Raw genomic sequence first — 18,897 nt, 5'->3', positions numbered from 1 at the left:
AGGGGGGAAGATAAAAAGACAACAGCCACAACACATCAGTGTAAATATCTTAGCAACCACTGCAACATTGATGACCATACAAAGAAGAAATATAGGAAGTTACATCCAAAGCTAAACTTGAAGAACAAGAAGAAAGACAATAAGAAGAAGAATCTCATGGCCATTGATTCGAGCAACTAGGTTGAAAGAAACTCGGACATGGATGAGAAGATTGTTTGTACATCAATGCAGAAGGAGTTGAATTTGAGTAGCCTTCAGCGATAAGAAGAGGAAAGAATGACCAAACACTTCCATATAAAGATACAGGTCAAGAAGACAAAGATTGATGCTCTATTTGACTTGGGATTGCAAGAAAATCTCATTGCAGTAGAGTTGCTCAAGAAGTCGGGGCTCGAAGTCCATGATCATCTAAATCCATATCCACTGTGATGGGTAAATAAGGATGCAGAGTTGAAGGTAACTACTAACAAAATGTAAAATTAGATTTTACATCAGTGCTGTTTTTATTGATGAAGTAGAACTAGATATGGTCCCCCTTGATCTATGTGGAGTTGTGTTTGGGAGTCCCTACATGTACATGCGAGCTGCAATATTCATACAGGGAGTCAACCAGTATCGGTTCGTCAAGGATGGAAAATCGTTCATCATCAATGCGCACAAAGGCAAGTCCAAAGTTTCGCTAGTAAGTGCCAACCAAGCCAAGAAATTGATCAATTCTAGCAAGAAGTATGTTTTGTTGTTTTTAAGAGAAATTCAGTCCGTAGAAGAGTCAATAAAAGGCAAGGCATCCCTAGAGGGGTGTACTAAGAAACAAAAACAACAACTGGAAGAGTTACTACAAGCATACAAGGATGTGTTCTGAGAGCCTAAAGGATTCCCCCCTAAGAGGGAGGCGGAGCACAAGATCCATCTTTTGTTGGTCTCCCCATTGCCAAACATTGGGATATACAAGAAGTCTATTATGAAAGCGAGGTGAAGAAACAATTGCAGTAGTCACTAGAACAAGGTGTCATTTGACCGAATACATCACAATGTGGGTCACCCATCATCATTGTTCCAAAGAAGGATGGGACTTAGTGGATGTGTATAAATTACAGGGCGTTGAACAAAATCACGCTCAAGAACAAGTACCCTTTGCCAGGATGGATGATCTTCTTGATCAGCTGCAGTAAGCAAAATACTTGACCAAGTCAGACTTAAATTCTAGATATCACTAGGTTGAATCAAAGAAGAAGATACCTAGAAGACCACCTTCAAAACCAGGCAAGGTTTATATGAGTGGTTAGTCATGCCATTTGGCTTATGTAATGCACCAACTACGTTTATGAGATTACTAAATGACATACTATGACTTTTTATAGATTCATTTGTTATTTTCTATTTGGATGATATACTGATATATAGTGCTACCTGGGAGGAGCACATCTCTCGTTTGACACTCGTGTTGGAGACATTAAATAATCACTTGTTGCTAGCAAATCTCAAGATGTGTGAGTTTTCACAGTAGACTTTGGTGTATCTTGGGTATGTGATACGTGGAGGAGAGGTGAAGATAGATCCTGTGAGGATCCTTGTGTTATTGTCTCAGCTTATTTTAGTTCATGATCTATATGTATGTGTAGGCTGCAATAGTGTTTACATCGATGTTTATGTAATTAAATAACTTATTAATGCAAAGAACAAGTAGGAGATGTTAAACCAATAATTACAATAGGGGTTTATGATGTGTTAGATTTGGGAATTTTCACATGGTATCAAAGCATTGCAGATCATAAGACACTGAAGACACCAGCCAAGAGAGCTAGAGAATTTCCTACAGAGAAGCAGCTGTCCCGAGTGACAATGTTGTGACATAGAGGCTCACGCAGTGCCTGCGTCAGCAATTCAAGCCTGCATAGGGTGACACAAAACTGAGAGGAGCCTACGCGGTAACTGCATCAGCTCTCTAGGCCAGCGCAAAGCCTGAGAGGCTCGAATCAATGAGTTGGCGGGGCTAGAGGAGCAAATTCGATCTGAGGAGCTGGTGGGACATTGTTTCCGCTGGTGCAGACCAGTGTTTGTGGAGACAGAGCCAAGGTAGAGGGAGTCATTGCCTTGACAGATTTCTAGCCAAAGAAATCTACATCTGGGTTGCAGCATCAAAGGAGGATTGGAGATGAGTGATTCGACATTTGGCCGGAGGATTTCTGTGAAGGAAATCAGGACTTAGCGGGAGTCTAGGGGAGCTTGTTCCTTATAGGATTTGTAGCGCCGAAGAAATCTAGATCCGAATTTTGCTAGGGCAACAACGAAAGAGGGAGAAGAGAACCAGTTCAACATTCATTTGGCAAAGATGGCAGTCACATCTCCAAGAGGGAGGTGGGCTAATTTAAAACTGTAGTTTGAAAGAGCTACAGGGGTAGGATCCTTGAGGTGCCCAATCTCTTGGATCACATACGGCTACGGGAACCCTTAATGACAGTAGAAGAACGATGGGAGTCAGTTGGAGCAAGGTGTGATGGAGCGACAGTGGCATAGCTAGAGTGCCAAATTCTGATGCAGCACAGTGGATTTTGTAACAGTGCGAGAGGCACAGAGCAATTGCAGTAGCGCAGTGGCAGCAGAGGGAGAGCACGGATTAGCAGCAGAGGTAGCTTCAGCATCACGAGGCATCTAGGCTTACCAACATGTCAGTGTTTGGGTGAAGTTTCAGTTGCTTACTTCTCAGCAACTGAGTTGCAATGCAGCAGTTAGCAGTGACAGTGTTATGGGCAGTGTGAGGCAACATTTTGAGAGGGAGTTGTAGTAAAAATGTAGCAGTGGCAGTGGCAGAGCCATGGGCATTAGTACAGGAAACAACAATGCAATGGATGAAGGGAAGCAAGCCAAGCATCAGTAGCACAGAGGACCGATGTGGTAGATCAGTGTAATGCTTCTATGGTGAAGTATTGCTAGAGTACATTCCTCGCTAAGAGGGAGTGTTAATTTTGGGTAGCATCGGATGTGCTCTAGCTCTGAAATTTGGTGGAGGGGCTAAAACACATGAGATATCCAGAACCCAAAAATGATTTGGAGAAATTCCACCCGTATGAGGAGTTATTAAAATAATTGATATTTTTAATGGGTTCGTTAGTCTAAACTTAGGAAAATAAAGATATTTTTGTGTATTAATAAGAAATGGGTGAGAAAGTTCTAAGTGACGAGGATCAAGCTAGTTCTAATCTTAGCCATTGATTAGGGACTTAATCTCCATCGTTGATTCGTCAACAGGGGAAGTATAAGAGGAGGCTTGAGGGTCAGTTAGAGATACACCAAGAGATCAAAGAGTTTGATTTTTCTAGGGCGAGGTTTGCTGAGAAAATCGAGCTAGTGATCTGAGTCGCAGTGAGGGACAGTTCAGCAAGGGATTTTCATCCGAGGTCGAAGAATACATAACATAGAGGCAGTATAGCATTAGGAGAGACAGTGCACGCCAAGAAGGGTTGACACAGAGGTCATAAAAGCTTACGCAAAGGACACAGAGGGCTGACACAGGTGACGTAGAAGCCATAGAGGCTGATGCAGGCCCTCAGAGGCAACAATGGGGAGATTCTGTCAGATCAACAGAATCAAATTTCTAAGTAAGGGAGGCTCACTGTTGGGGTGACACAGCTCCTAGAGGAGTGAAGCAGTTCCAGCACAGTGCTTGGAGCAGACATCGCTGCCATGCACAGGGAAAAACCAGAGTCACTATGGGTTTTGATGAATTTGCCAGAATATCTGTCTCGGGATAGAGGTACTACTGCCAAGGATATTCTCTGTTGGGTGAGCCATTTTTGGCACCCTAATTCTATTCACGAATTTGCTTAATAATACAAACCCTCTATATGTTGCATTGGTTTTCCCGAATTGGGTTTTTCCGGGGACGATTGTCCAAAAATAACAGTGTCCCTTGTGTTATTGTCTCAATTTATTTTAGTTCATAATGTGTATGTATGTGTAGGTTGTAATAGTATTTACATTGATGTTTATGTAATTAAATAAATTTTTAATGCAAAGAACAAGTAGGAGACGTTAAACCCGTAATTGCAGTAGGGGTTTTTGATGTGTTAGATTCAAGATTTTTCACACCAGATGCTCAACTAGAGTTGACAGAAGATATGCAGAAGAGGTCCAAAACTACAAGACAGGGGCAACATGACCTTTGGAAAATTGGATTGAAAGGAAAACTTCTAGGCAAAGCTAAATAGTACACCAAAGAGAAGGTGGAGGAAAAATTTCCTCACCTCATTCAGTAGAAGTTTTTTGGGACCAAAAGCCTCCCAAACTGGGGAGGTGTGATTCGGATCAGATCATTATATTGTTTTTCATCCATCTCAATGCTTTCATAGTGGAAAAAGTGGATGAATGGCTCACAGGACCGTTTTTACTGGCCGGACCCAGTTTGTCAAAACATGATCTAAAACCTTCCAGAATCATTTTGAGGCATCAAACAATGTTTTTTGGGGTTAAAAATTTCACACTTTAGAGTGACACCTTTTCATGCTATCCTATACACAAATACCTTTCCAATGGTGCAATAATTTCATCAATTGGAGTCTGTATGCGAAAGTTATGCCACTTAGAAGTTGACGTTCCTGTTTTCACCACCATACTTCGAGAGGGTGCCACATCAGCCCCCATTATTCATGAAAAAGGAGCTAGCCACATGATTATGATGTAGAAGACTCTAGAAGAGTCTATATTGTAACTTTGGTTAAGAGTTGAAGTATTCAAACGTAACCACTAGTAGGCTATCGAGTTGTGTTATAACCGGACTACTAGGAGGAAATGGGATTCCATTCTTTCGAGTGAATTTGTTCCATAACTAAGAAAAAATAGCCAAGAGCGATAGGAGGTAGAGCACACAGGGAGGATGTGTGCACTATAGCAACCCATGGGCCACAAGCCATACTTCTTTGTACTCGCAACCATATTTACAAACAGAGAAAGAGAGTGGAGCAACCTCACCTTGCAGTTGGGTTTTTCTCTCATAAAGGTTTCCCAAAGCATAGCTTGTGTCCATTGTGTGTGTGAGATCTTTATTTTGTCGTTCTCTATTTTCAATATAATTTTCATTCTCATGTGTGCACTATTAACAATAAATCTATAGATCCATAAACGTAATAAAATTGTAATAGTGTAAAATTTTAGATTTTTAATATAATATTATCAGATTTGTTGTGACAAATTGTCCAGTGGAATATCCACAGTAGTTTATGGATCAACATCTTCTTTCTCTTTAGCATCGTTATTAAAACTCCTTTCAAGAGGTCCCAAATTAGACTAGTTTGAACCAATTTTGCTAATTACATAAGAAGGAAGTGGAGGCTTTGATGAAGATGCTCCTAACCTTGTTGGTTGTTTGAATTAAGAGACAAAATTTGCCTCATTTGCTTTAGCATCTGCCTTATCTTGTTCTTTCTGATATTTTGCAAGTTTTTCCTTACTTAAACCTTTTCCTTCTGTCCCTTTCTCTTTAGGTGTGCCAATGCAGAGTCAAATCCCATTTCCTCTTAACCCATGTAAGTGTGTTTTAACCCAAGTGTATGATCCCTTAAACTCCTTTGGACACTCATTGCAAACCCATGCTTATGATCCCCCTCCTTGGATCTACCCTATGACAATTACATATTTCCAAAGTGGTGACTTTGGATCAACTTTAGGCGTAGATTCAATTTCTTGTTCCTCATTATGAATGGATGAACTTGAAGTTTCCATTATGATGATGTAAATGGAAGCTACAAAATAAAATTGACAAATTCAAATAAACAAATAAATCACAATAAAATCTGAGTAATTTATAATAAATGTTGGATCATCAGGGTCTAGACTTTGGGTACATGAAAAAATCGTCTTAGAGCAGTGTTTAAGCGTTGCAACCTTTGGGTAACAATAGGTGGACTCAAGAATGGATAGATTTATAGAACCAACATATATGTAATGAATTATTACTGGAAACAAATTAAGTGATAAAAGAGAATGAATTATTTCTCATCATGTTTTCTTCAAAAGTTGCAAAATTAGTGTTATAACTCAGAAGCTCTTTGGAAGTTGTCTCTTGGTTTAAAAAAAAATCCACATGATTTATTTTAAAGTTTAAATTACTATTATTTGGGCAAACAATTTAGCTGATTTTTAGATTCGAGAAATTCACTATTAAGAGTTCCAAAAATTGTATATGAATGATGATTGAGAAAACAAATCTGAAAAGATTTTCCTAGTCAACATTTCATCTCCTTAGTGATTTGGATAACTTTGTCATAGTGAAAACTTCAAAGATATTTATAGGTTGAAGAATAGTGATTTTAACCATATTTTTTGACAATGGACAAAATGCAAAAACATGCAAGTTGTTACCATCAGAGTGATGCAAAAGATGAATTGAACAACTAATTGTCAAGATAAAGGTTGTTGGGTGTTCACAAATGAGAAGAATATCAACATCCAATCCGAAAGTTTTTCTAGTTCCCACGGTTCATGTAATATTTCTTCTGCTTGTGGTTGAATCTTTGAAACTTTGAAAGTAGTCTTTTACCTTGATTTTCCTGAGCATATGTGCAAATCTGGGTGATTGGTGAACTTATGGGTGCTATAAGCCTATGCCTTTCAAGTTTCAACTCTAAATTCAAAATGGGAAAAGAGAATAGGCATTGGAAAGAAGGTTCATGTTTGCAAAGTGTGCTTCTAATTACTCTAAAGTATTTATAGAGCAGAGCCTTTAAGACTTTGAGCTTGATTCAACAAGGAAATTCATTGTAGTGCAAGACCAGATAAATTATAAATAACTCCAATAATCAAGTTTCATCTTGTCTAAGCCTTCAACTCGTCAACTCTTGGACTCCAAGGCTTCAAAGACTCAGTGACGACTTCGCCTCTGGCTCTGCCAAGCAATGAATAGACTCCACTCTAGTTCTGGCTCTGCCAAGCAACGAATAGATGTCAAACTCCACTCTGGCTCTAGCACCATCAAGCAACGAACTTATGAACAGACTCGCAATTCGTTATGCACCGATGAGTGTTCGCAATGGCTCGATGACTCGATGAAAATGAAATTCACAATGTTATTTAGGTTAAATGCGGAAATGACTTATGGATCCAACCATTTCTTTTTCCCAACTGAAAAATTAAATTTTTTTCTAAAATTTGTTCCTAGCAATGACGAACTTGCCCAATCTGTTTCTAGAAATACATATTTATATCACGATTTTCATGATACGAATCTGTATTTCCAGAAATGGATCTAAATTTTGTAAAAACTCCACAGTCCCGTTTTCAATCTAAAGATCCACATTTCCAAAAAAATGAAATAGCACAAACATGTTTCAAGGTCGTTTCAGAGCTGAATTGTACGTGTTTGCGTACCTGAAACATTGAATGATGTTTCTGGGGGTTGGGGGCAGTGTTTCCGATTACTTAGGTGTTTTGTCTCTTTTAGTTTTCTTTCCATCATCATCCTCACTCCCATTATCCTCCTCCTCCTCTTCCTCCTCATACTCCTCTTCTCCAAGGTATCCTAATCCACCACTACCCACTTCTTCATCATCTTCATCACTTCTTTTGTTTCCCAACACCATCATCTTAACCAAAAACGGAACCAACAAGATAAGGCTAAGCCATATACCCATCATGTTTGTTCAAGCTTGAGATTCTTGCTTCCAATAAAATGAGGGAGGAGTGGGAAAGACTAGGAGAAGAGAACATCTAGATTGTAGTAACTAGTTTCTACTTCTAGATTTGATAGATTCATTCAAGATAGAAAAAATACAAATGTTACGTGGAAAAAAAACAAGAATGGGATTATACCCTACCTCTTTGGCTCTCTAATGGTGGTGGCAACCTTCATTCTCCCAAGCTCTCAGAAATAGAGAACTTCAATGTCCCTTGCAAGCTCCCACAATCTTGTCTTCTCAATCCTATCAAATCATCTCCTCAAGGCTCAAACCCTCAATCTCTCTCACAAACTCATAAAATGATGTTAAGTGGGATGGGAGGAGGCTTTTTATTCCCCTTGGCCTTCCCATTTATTTCCAAAAACCAATAAAAGTCCATATTAGGTTGTACGTGGGAAAAATGGGTTGGGGGCGATGGGCAACACACTCTTGGAGTGTTTTGGACGCTCTAGGAGCAATGCTTACTAAGCGCTCGCGAAACCTCTAGCGAGCGCTTTTCATGTAGTAGGGGCGCACTTCCTATTCGGAGCATGCTTCGAGAGCAGGTGCAGGGGGGCACTCCCACGCAACTCTGCTTAGGCATCATTGATCGAATTATCAAATTGTAAGATAATATCTACCTTATACTACCATCCATACTAAATTTCGACTCTAGTATGCTCTTATATCACCATACAACTTTTTCCCCAAGTTTAGCTCACTTTGGAGATTATGCATATTGACAGTTACTTTGTCCATTCAACTCTAGATGCTTTGTACCTGCAACTTTCTGAGACAACTAGGTACATATTTTGAGCACTTAAACCTTCTAAGATGCTCTCTTTTGAATTAGCTTTCCAACAGCTATAATCATGCTTAATTTAGGGTTTTGAATTGAAAATAATGACTCTTTGAGGTTGTCACTTCTGCTCAGTTTTTGCACTTTCTCTGAGCTCATTTTTGCACTTACACACAAAAAACAAGAAGTTACCTCCTATTGATGTGTCATGGTACATTGGTGTAGCATTAAAGTCCACTTGTCAACCTTTGATGCTGCCATGCCACTTTATTAGATTCCATGGTTCCTCTAACTCGGCTCCACCATGCTAGCATGGTAATCACACGTGCCTCAAACTCCGTGTGGCTATTTCACATTGGATTTCAGCACATGACAACTTTTTGCACCTCATTAAATTGGGGAATTTTTCCAAAGTCATAATTTTGCCCTAATTTGTATACAAATCCAAGCTCTATGTTTACAACTTTTCCTCAATGATACCGCCCTACTAGTATATATCTTTGTCAAAAACACTATCTTGGCAATTCAAAGCCATGAATTTCTCAATTATATGCTTTATACCCTTCTTCCCAAATGAAATTTTATCAATCAAATAATTGTAAACTATATTTTCCAAGAAAATTCAGAGAGGAAACTCTAAAATTTAGGCACTTCATCATTTATGCCTCCATAAGCTACCCAAATAATAACAACCTTCCATTCTAATAATTGTAGCCCTTAATTTGACATTTTCAAGCTTCAAACTCTATTACCCCCCATTATCGTCATGGATTTTTTTTTCAAGCACGTTGTCATTCAAACTGCAATATTTTCATATACAGTGTTTTGGTCCATATAGTCCCAATGTTATAACTAGTAGCTCGATACCATTTTATAACTTACCCAATAGCTTTTTTGAAGTATGAGGATATGGCGTACTCTTTTAACCACACATATTCACACTAGTTTTTTCTCTCTGATACCTAAATTAATTATACGGACTCGTTGTAGTGTTGAACAGTGAAATAAAACTACATTGGCATTTAGCCATCAATTTCAAGCCTAACACCTGCATATAGCTTTATAATTATTTCAGCCATGAATATATAAATAAAATCACTAGCATAGAACTTCCCAAAATGTAAATAATACTATGTTGAATAAAAAGTGCAATAACCTTGCATTTAATAACAGAGCCAAGTATTTTTATCTTTTTGAGGAAATAATCCACCAATTACCATAGGATTTCTACTACACCCTCGACAACAAAGGCTATCAATTCACAAGGGAATAATATTCCTATGGGTAAATATAAATCTTCTCATATCCCAATTCCCAAGTTCATAATGAATATTTATTTGTACATCAATCTTAGTACCCAATCCACTTTTCCCAATAGCCTACACAACCCAAGACGAGATCCCTTTCTCTGCTTAGTAGTATCTCAGGCTATCCCACTTCTCTACAGGGCTCTAGCAGTCTTCCCAAGAAATCTCAATGATAGGATTTTGGGATTATCACTTGTAGTGAAATCTTAGTGATAACGATTATCATTCATATAGCCACAATTCTCTCATAATTTGTTGTTGTAGCTTCCCATAATTTGATTAGAGTAAGATCATGGTAGGTTTCTTAGGGACAAGTCTACCTATTTCCCCAGTTATATGATAGTTTGCATGGTAGTTCAAGCTCTCTGTTAATTCAAACAACACCCAAAACATTTGTTTGAATTCTCTCTTCAATTGAATGATAGTTTGCTTGCATGGAAAAAATTTATATCTTATGTTTGCATGGCATGAAGGAACCATGTATCCTTATGGAGAACCGTGTGCTTGCTTCATATGCTAATACCAAAGAATTAATCTGTTATGTAATTAATTAATTGGGGCACGATTAAAGATCATGCCCCTTCTCGAAAAGGTGCCAAGGGCTTATTTAAGGCAGGGCCCTGCTTGTAACAAAACCATCAATCATTTTAATCATTAATATATAATTTATAACAATTTCAAAATTTAACTGTTGTAGGTGGTATCAGAGCAAGTTCGCTCCTTGGACTCTGTTGTTGTTTGACTCGCTGCTGGCGGTTACCTTCCGCTATTGCTCCCCCTGTATTCTCCGCCTGCCTCATCTATTGCTGTTTACCTCTCTGTTCGTCCACTGCATTCCAATTATGTTGATCACTTCCCTGTCTGTTTCGTTGTCCATTGTACCATTCTCATCCACCATTCCACGTCTTTTGCCCACCGACCCTTCCACTTCTCTCGCTGTCGTCATTAACTTCGGTTGTCCATTCCCATATATATATATATATATATATATATATTAACACCTATATACAAAATCATTACGCCACAATTTAATCACGGGTATATATATATATATATATTTGTTATTTAAATAATAATAATAATAATAATAATTATTATTATTATTATTATTTAAAAATAATAATAATTATTATTATTTAAAAATAATAATTAAAAAAATTAGGATCAGTTTAAGAAAAGTTAAGCTAGATAAATATACTCTACCTCAGACCCGTGCGATGGCTTCATCAATGTTGATGGCCAATTTCAATAAAATATTGTTAGACCTTGAGATTAAGATGACCAAACAGGGCAAAAAAATCAAGGCACTCCAGGATACAACAAAGAGAATAGAGAGTCAGCTTGAGCAAAACCATAACGAATTTAAAAAGGATCAGACAATGCTTTCAAATAAGGTGGATCAAGCAATGGTATTGTTGACCTGTATTTGTGACAAGATGAAGGTTACACATGATCAAATACCCCAGAATAATGGAGCTACTCAACATCTCAATTCTCCATATTCGTCCAACCCGTCAAACTCACATGAGAAACTCGAGTCTCCAAAGACATCTTCCATGTCTAATAAAAAAAATAGTAACACGAATTTTCAAAATAGGCAGCTTTGGAATCCATACACAAATATGTCGTTTTCAAATCAATACCCCTTCTTTGCTCTGTCAATAGCTACATATCAACGAAGAGAAAAACTTGAGCTATCCAAATTTGACGGTAACAAAAATGTAGCGTTGCTTGGTTCAATAAAGCAGAAGAATATTTCGAGATTTATGGTATTGACAATGATGATTAAAAGATCAGGCATTCTTCCATTCAAATGGAAGGCGAAGCATATAATAGGTATATGTGGTGGAAAAAGACGACACTTGCTATCAGTTGGAGGAAATTAAAAAATGCATCCTTTAAAAGGTTCCAAGGTGTCAAAGAAGAAGAGTTTTCTCAACACTCACCTGATTGCAACAAAAAGGGGATGTGGATGAATACACTCGAGAATGGGAAACTTTAGCTGCGTGAGTACCTAGATTATTAGAAACTTGTCTCATTCAATCGTACACCACGAGACTTAAACCCCATCTCCACGTTGAGCTCGAGCTTCATGACATCACTTTTATAGAGGTAGCCAGATAGAAGGTAAAATTTGTTGAAAAGATGCAGTGGCCAAAGGTTGAAAGAGTATATTCGAGATGAATATTTTCCCAAGATGCGAACATGGATAACACAAAATATGTTCAACCACATCTTCATGAAGGAGAAAAAACTAACTTGGAAATGCAAATAATGAAAGAGGGCAAGTGCAAACATTGTGGCGTAAAAGGGGATCTTAAACATAGGTGTGCTAAAGGAAAAGAGACCAAGAACCTATATAAATGTGAAGCAACTAATGATTCAGATAGTGATGAATTAGACATAGAAGAAATTGAAGATTCTCCAGAATTCTCTCTAGAACTAAATAATGAGAATATTCCGCATGTATCACTATCGGCCATGATAGGTATATTGTAGCCGCATACATTAAAGTTAAAAGGACATCAAGAAGAGAACATAATGGTTTTGATTGATACCGGAAGCACCCACAAATTTTTGGACTCAACTATGGCAAAAAGACTCAACATTTTCACTTTTCCCATGCGCAACATGAAGGTGATGGTAAAAAAATTGAAAAAGTAGGGAAATGCCATAAAGTCAAATTACAGATTCAAGACTATAATCTAGAATCTTCATTCTACACTGTACCGTTAGGGGGAGTGGATGTGGTCCTAGGTATCCAATGGCTTCAAACCCTAGGCACTTACTCTGCCAACCATCAGAAGCAATTTATAAAATTTAAATGGGAAGAGCATAAATACAAGTTATATGGGTTCCAACCACTTGAGAACCAAATTGTATCATCATCTAAAATGATGAAAATGATTCGAAAATGAGCACCAACTTATGTAGTATAGTGTCATCAATGATAATTTTTAACTTTGAATTTAGTCAACAAAGAAGCACCCGAAGTCCAAGAGCTAATTCAAAAGCACAAAAAACTCTTCCAAGACCTTCCAATGAAGATGCCTCCTAAAAGAGAAATCAATCATACAATAGAAGTCAAAGCAAGATCAAATTCCATCAACATCAAACCGTATCGCTATCCACATCATCAAAAAATTGAAATTGAGAGATTAGTCTAAGATATTTTAAAATATGACATCATCACAAAAAGTAGAAGTTCGTTTGTTGCTCCAGTTGTATTAGTTCAAAAGAAAGATGGATCATTCAAATTATGTGTCGATTATTGAGGACTAACAAAATAAGAATTAAAAAGAAGTTTCCAATTCCTTTTATTAATGAAATGTTGGATGAACTACATGGCGGTAAAGACTTCTCAAAATTGAACTTAAGGTCAGGGTATTACCAAATCAGAATGGTTGGAAGACATAGCAAAAACTATGTTCCGAACACATGAAGGTCATTACAAGTTTAAAGTAATGCCTTTTGGTTTAACCAATGCACCGACAACATTCCAAGTTACTATGAATGAGCTATTTCATCCATATGTAAGGAAGTTTGTGTTAGTATTCTTTGATGACATTCTAATTTATAGTAAAACATGGAAGCAACACCTACGACATTTGGAGCAAGTTCTTACTGTATTAGAAAAACATCAATTCTATGCCAAGAAATCCAAATGCACTTTTGGAAAGGAAGAAGTAGAGTATCTTGGACATATAATATCAAAGGAAGGAGTAAAACTAGAGCCTAATAAGATCAAGGCTATAAGGGAATGGCCGAAACTTGTTAATATCTCTACGCTAAGAGGATTCTTAGGATTAACTAGGTATTATCGAAGATTTATTTAAAAACTATGCCCATATAACCACACCTCTAATGAACCTTCTAAAGACGAACTCATTTCGATGGGATGATAAAACATAAAAGTGTTTTGAAGACTTGAAGGAAGTTATGTCTAAAGCCACTGTATCAGCAACTCTAGACTTCTCAAAACCATTTGAAATTGAGTGTGATGCTTCAGGTTTTGGCATAGGAGCACTACTAATGCAGAACGAACATCCAATCACATTTGAGAGTAGGAAGTTCAATAAGAAAGAACGTCTCAAGTCTACATACAACAAGGAAATGATTTCTATTATGCATGCATTAGCCAAATGGAGACAATATCTCCTCGGAAGTAAGTCCCTAATACGAACAGATCATAATAGTCTTCAGCATCTCCCCCAGCGGAAAACACTATCTACAGAACAACAAAAATGGATCGAAAAAATCATTGCCTTCGACATGGATATATTACATAAGAAAGGGAAAGATAATGTAGTAGTTGGTGCTCTGTCTAGGAGAGATGAAGAACCATCATTACTCGAAGTCTCAGTTGTTGTTCTTGAATGGCTTAATCAGATTCAAAGTGAATATGCAAAAGATCCCGAAATAAGTGATATAATTAATAGCCTTCCTCAAAATTCAAAATTTGAATGGAAAAACGATATTCTATGGTACAAGGGAAGATTTATCTGAGTTCAAATTCCAAATTTAAAGCCAAGATTCTCAAAGAGTCGCATGATTCACTGTCAGCTAGACATGTAGGATTCTTTAAAACCTACTACAATGCACACCAGTCATTCTTTTGGAAGAGAATGAATTGTGATATACAAAAATATGTAGCAGAATGTGTTCAATGTCAACGAAATAAAAGTGAGAACATTATGACCCCAGGGTTGGTCCACCCCTTAAATATCCCAAACCAAAAATGGGAAGAAATATCAATGGATTTTATTGAAGGATTACCCATGTCAGACGAGAAAGATAAAATTCTTGTAGTAGTAGACAGACTCACAAAGTATGCACACTTCATAGGAATGAAGAAATCAGATTCAGCGAAAGAGATTGCCGAGATATTTTGCAAGAATGTCTACAAATTACATGGATTTCCTAAAGTCATTGTTAGTGATAGAGATCCCAAGTTGAATGGGAATTTTTGGAAAGAGCCTTTCAAACATATTCAGCGAAAGAGATTGCCGAGATATTTTGCAAGAATGTCTACAAATTACATGGATTTCCTAAAGTCATTGTTAGTGATAGAGATCCCAAGTTTAATGGGAATTTTTGGAAAGAGCCTTTCAAACATATTGGAGCATACCTCAACATGAGTTCTGCATATCATCCTCAAACAGACATGTAATGACCTATCTCAAATTATGGGTAGCATAGAAATATTAACATATGGATACGAGGCATAAATATGATAGCTACATATGCATGCATCACATGCACTGCGATAATATACGTACAAAGTTATTATAAAAATCTCAAGTAAATTAACAAACAAATTAATTATTAAAAATTCTAAGTAAATACCTAACTCAAAATATATATATAACTATACAACATAAATGGATGGTAAAGGAAATGTGTTATACAAATAGCAAGGGAAATACAAATATAATATACAAAATAAAATAATTATAAATATATATTAATAAAAAAATTATAATATATAATAATATTAAGCAAACAAAATGGGAAATGATAATATATATACTATACAAGCAAAAAGGGTAAAAGAACGTTGATGCAAACAATCACCAAAATATTAATGAACGATAGAATTATAATAGTTCAAGTTAGTGTGTGTAAAAAACCTCTTGAATACGTGTAAATACCTTTGCGTACTTTGTTGTCGATGCTAAAGCCAGGTCCACTAATATCAGAGGCAGGGGAATCGGTGATTGCCTGAGAACACTTTAAAGGCTATTCAAAACAATGAAAAGAAGGGGAGAAAAATCAAGGAAAATATTGAATAAGGGAGCAAGAACTTTTTTGGCGAGAACACACGGGAAGGAAATCTTCTGATGAAAACAGAGAGCCAAAGTTAAAGGGAATTTTGAGGGTGGAATTAATTGAGGAATGGAGATTTGAGCACTGTTCTTGAGGTTTTGGGCACAAGAGCCAGAAGACCTCAATTTTGAAGTCTTCTAGATCTGGGAACCTCATAGGTTGATCCCAGATAGATTGGGAGGAAACGGTTGGTTTGGTAGCAGAAGCAGAGCAATGACATCCTGGAAACGGCTTCAAACGGGATATACATGTATGTATCTGCAATTAAATTTGGTAAATTTAGTTTAAACTTGATTGGCATGTTGTTGGTGAAGTTTTATGCCCTACACAGATGGTCAGGGATAAATTGTCAATAAGTGCTTAGAAGCTTACTTTCGTTGTTATGCAATAGAGAAACAAAATAAGTAGGCTCAGTGGTTACTTCTCGCTGAATGGTGGTACAATTCAACTTATCACACTTCTACAAAAAGCTTTTCAAAGATTAAAAGAAAATCTAAGTATTGCAAGAAATCGCATGAAGCAGCAGGTCAACCGACACAGAACAGAGAGAGAATTTGAAGTTGGAGAATGGGTATTTGTTAAACTTCAGCCTTACAAACAATTATCCCTAAAACAAAAGGGAAAAACAAATTGGCACCAAAGTTTTATGGACCATATTGATTAACAAAAAGATCATCCAAGTAGCATACAACATGAGACTTCCAAACATTAGTCAATTTCACAACATTTTCGATGTATCGTGTCTTAAAAGGGCATTGGGCAGATACCAATCAGCGCAGACAACACTTCCAATATTATATGATGAAGGCAAGTTCATCTTAGAACCAGAAGGAATTGTTACCACCAGGGAAAAGAAGTAGCAATCTCCAGTAATTAAAGAATACCTTATCAAGTGGAAGAATCTACCAGAAAAAGAAGACTCCTGGGAGACAAAAACTTTTTGCAAAAAACAACCATCGTTACATATGCTTCGAGGACAAAGCATATTTTTCAAGAGGAAAGCAATGTTATGTAATTAATTAATTGGGGCACAATAAAAAATGATGCCCCTTCTCGAAAAGGTGCCAAGGGCTTATTTAAGCTAGTGCCGTGCTTGTAACAAAACCATCAATCATTTTAATCATTAATATATACTGTTTCAGAATTTAAATGCTTCATAATAAAAGACATAGATTAATTAATAATCAAGGGGCATGATCAAGGTTGCACAAACCTTGGATTAGGCTAAGTCACATACTAAGGTTCTTTTCCTTACCCTGCTTAAGCGCCTTTGCCTTTCAACTAGAGTCATAGCCCCATTCTTTTGTCTCTCTTCTATAGTCTACCCTCGTCCTTCCCCTATGTGGAGTCGCACCCTCCATTCTTTTGCCCTCTTTTAAATTTTGTAGTTTTTTTTTAATAATCATTCAATGTACAATCTTGCATATTATATTGTTCAGCTTTTACCCATTCATCATATACACATGATACAAATATGGAGATCAAAACTGGATATCATGTTATAAATATATGATACAAATATGGAGATCAAAACTGGATATCATGTTATAAATAAATTAGAATCTGGGGATCAAAACTGGATATCATATTATAAATAAATTAAAACCATGTAAAATGAAAACCTTAAACCTCCATTGGTGTTTGCCTCATAACTTTCATAATAACAAATGTATGGGCATAAGGTTGGGCTTCAATGAAACCAGTCTCAGGTTGAAGTGGATCAATTGCCAACATGTTGGGGTCTAACGCGGCACTCTTGCAAATGCTCTTCCAAAATTGGGCACGGTTCTCCGCAAGCCATTTCTAACAGTAGCAAACCATGAAATATTTTCAAATGACACCAAATTACACTAACTAAAAATACCAAAATACCATCGCTACTAGCGATCGGCAAGTGATCATTAACGTGGTGTTCTCTTACTTCCAGCGTCCTAAAATTTAAAAATATCCCCTAGAATGTAGGAAATGACTATGTACGCAAGAAATTGAATCCATTAAACATAAAACTGAATACCTACTTATTCTTCCAGCTTCTTACATTCCCACTTAACCTCATTATGTTATAAAAGTGGTAAGTGGGCACACAGTGCTCTACTGCTAAAGAGGCCACATGGCATGATCATTCCGCCTGTTGATACAATAACTAATTGGAAATCATAAAACGATCTTTTTTGTTCTTGAAAACACACCTTACATTTAATTAATGCACAACGAAAGATTGATCATGCAATCTTACATTACACAATGTCACAATGGAGTCATGAGCATTTTTCTTACCAACATAGGCCATAAAGCATATTTCTAACATATTTTATTGATTTTTAATTATTTGTTTTCATTGAAATGCAGAACTGATTGTTGAATGTACATGGGTTCTTTCTCTACTCCGGTTTGTTTATTAGTTCAGTAACGTCTCACATACATGTTTTTCCAGGTTTTTCTAAATGAAATTGGTAAAAGATTTATCCATTTTCTTGAAGAGAAACTTCTTTCTGAAGTCCATGCTCTCTTGCACCAATGTTACAAGTATCCTACCGTGACAACAGCAGAGGTTCCCAAATCTCTCAAGAATGAGCTCTCGAAGTTGTGTAGGGATTTCTTTCCATCAGGCGGTATGAACGAAAATGTTAAGTTTGTGAATGAGTACAAACGGGACTTTGAGCGAGATCTTGATCCGGCCAGTACATCGACATTTCCAGCTACGCTCTCAGATTTGACTGAGCGTTTGAGACATTGGAAGAATGTTCTGCAAATCAACGTGGAAGACAGGTTTTCTGCTTTCTTGAAATTAGAGGAAGAAAGCAATGTCCTGAATAAGTTCCATGTGGTTGATATGGAAGTTCCAGGACAGTACCTTGTAGAACAGGTATGGAACTTCTTACGCACATTTGACAATCTGCACGGTATACCAGCGTTTTGTGAAATACGAAAAAGAAAACTTTTTTATTTGCCGTTTCCATACAGGAATGCATATTCCGAATTTTCTTGAACAGGTTTAGGGAATGTTCTAAGAGAAAATTCATATTCAATTTATTGAATTAAATAGTGAAGAGTATGGACAAAAATGAAATGATATGATATTTTAACATCCACTAAATTTAAACTAGTCTATGGGCCATCAGTGTATTGGTTTTCACCTTTTGCAATTCAATCATTTTCTTATTCAAATTGATGATGAACTGACCCAACTTTACAACAATCCTCTCGTTGAAAAGACAATGCCAAGAAACCGATGCTAACATATTCCCATAACTTTCTCTGATGTCTTTGAATGCATCAAATTACAAAATGAAATGTTTTTCTGATTCTATTGCCG

At 36.9% G+C, this 18,897-nt stretch overlaps 1 protein-coding gene across 1 annotated transcript in view; it reads left to right on the top strand.

Annotated features, from left to right (window-relative positions):
• The window catches only part of LOC149178661 (uncharacterized), a 197,433-nt gene that overhangs the window by 164,500 nt on the left and 14,036 nt on the right, over positions 1 to 18,897 (top strand). The window contains exon 22 of the mRNA XM_089422190.1: positions 18,016 to 18,447. Coding sequence (XP_089278316.1) covers positions 18,016 to 18,447 — 432 coding nt within the window. The remainder of the gene's footprint in view (positions 1 to 18,015; positions 18,448 to 18,897) is intronic.

This window comes from Pinus tabuliformis, chromosome 4_1 (genome assembly GCF_031772625.1).
Source record: "Pinus tabuliformis cultivar Carrire ecotype Pingquan chromosome 4_1, CPIR1, whole genome shotgun sequence".
Taxonomy (NCBI): Eukaryota; Viridiplantae; Streptophyta; class Pinopsida; order Pinales; family Pinaceae; genus Pinus; species Pinus tabuliformis.
The sequence above is the reverse complement of the archived record's forward strand: the minus strand, read 5'-3'. Positions and strand labels throughout refer to the sequence as shown.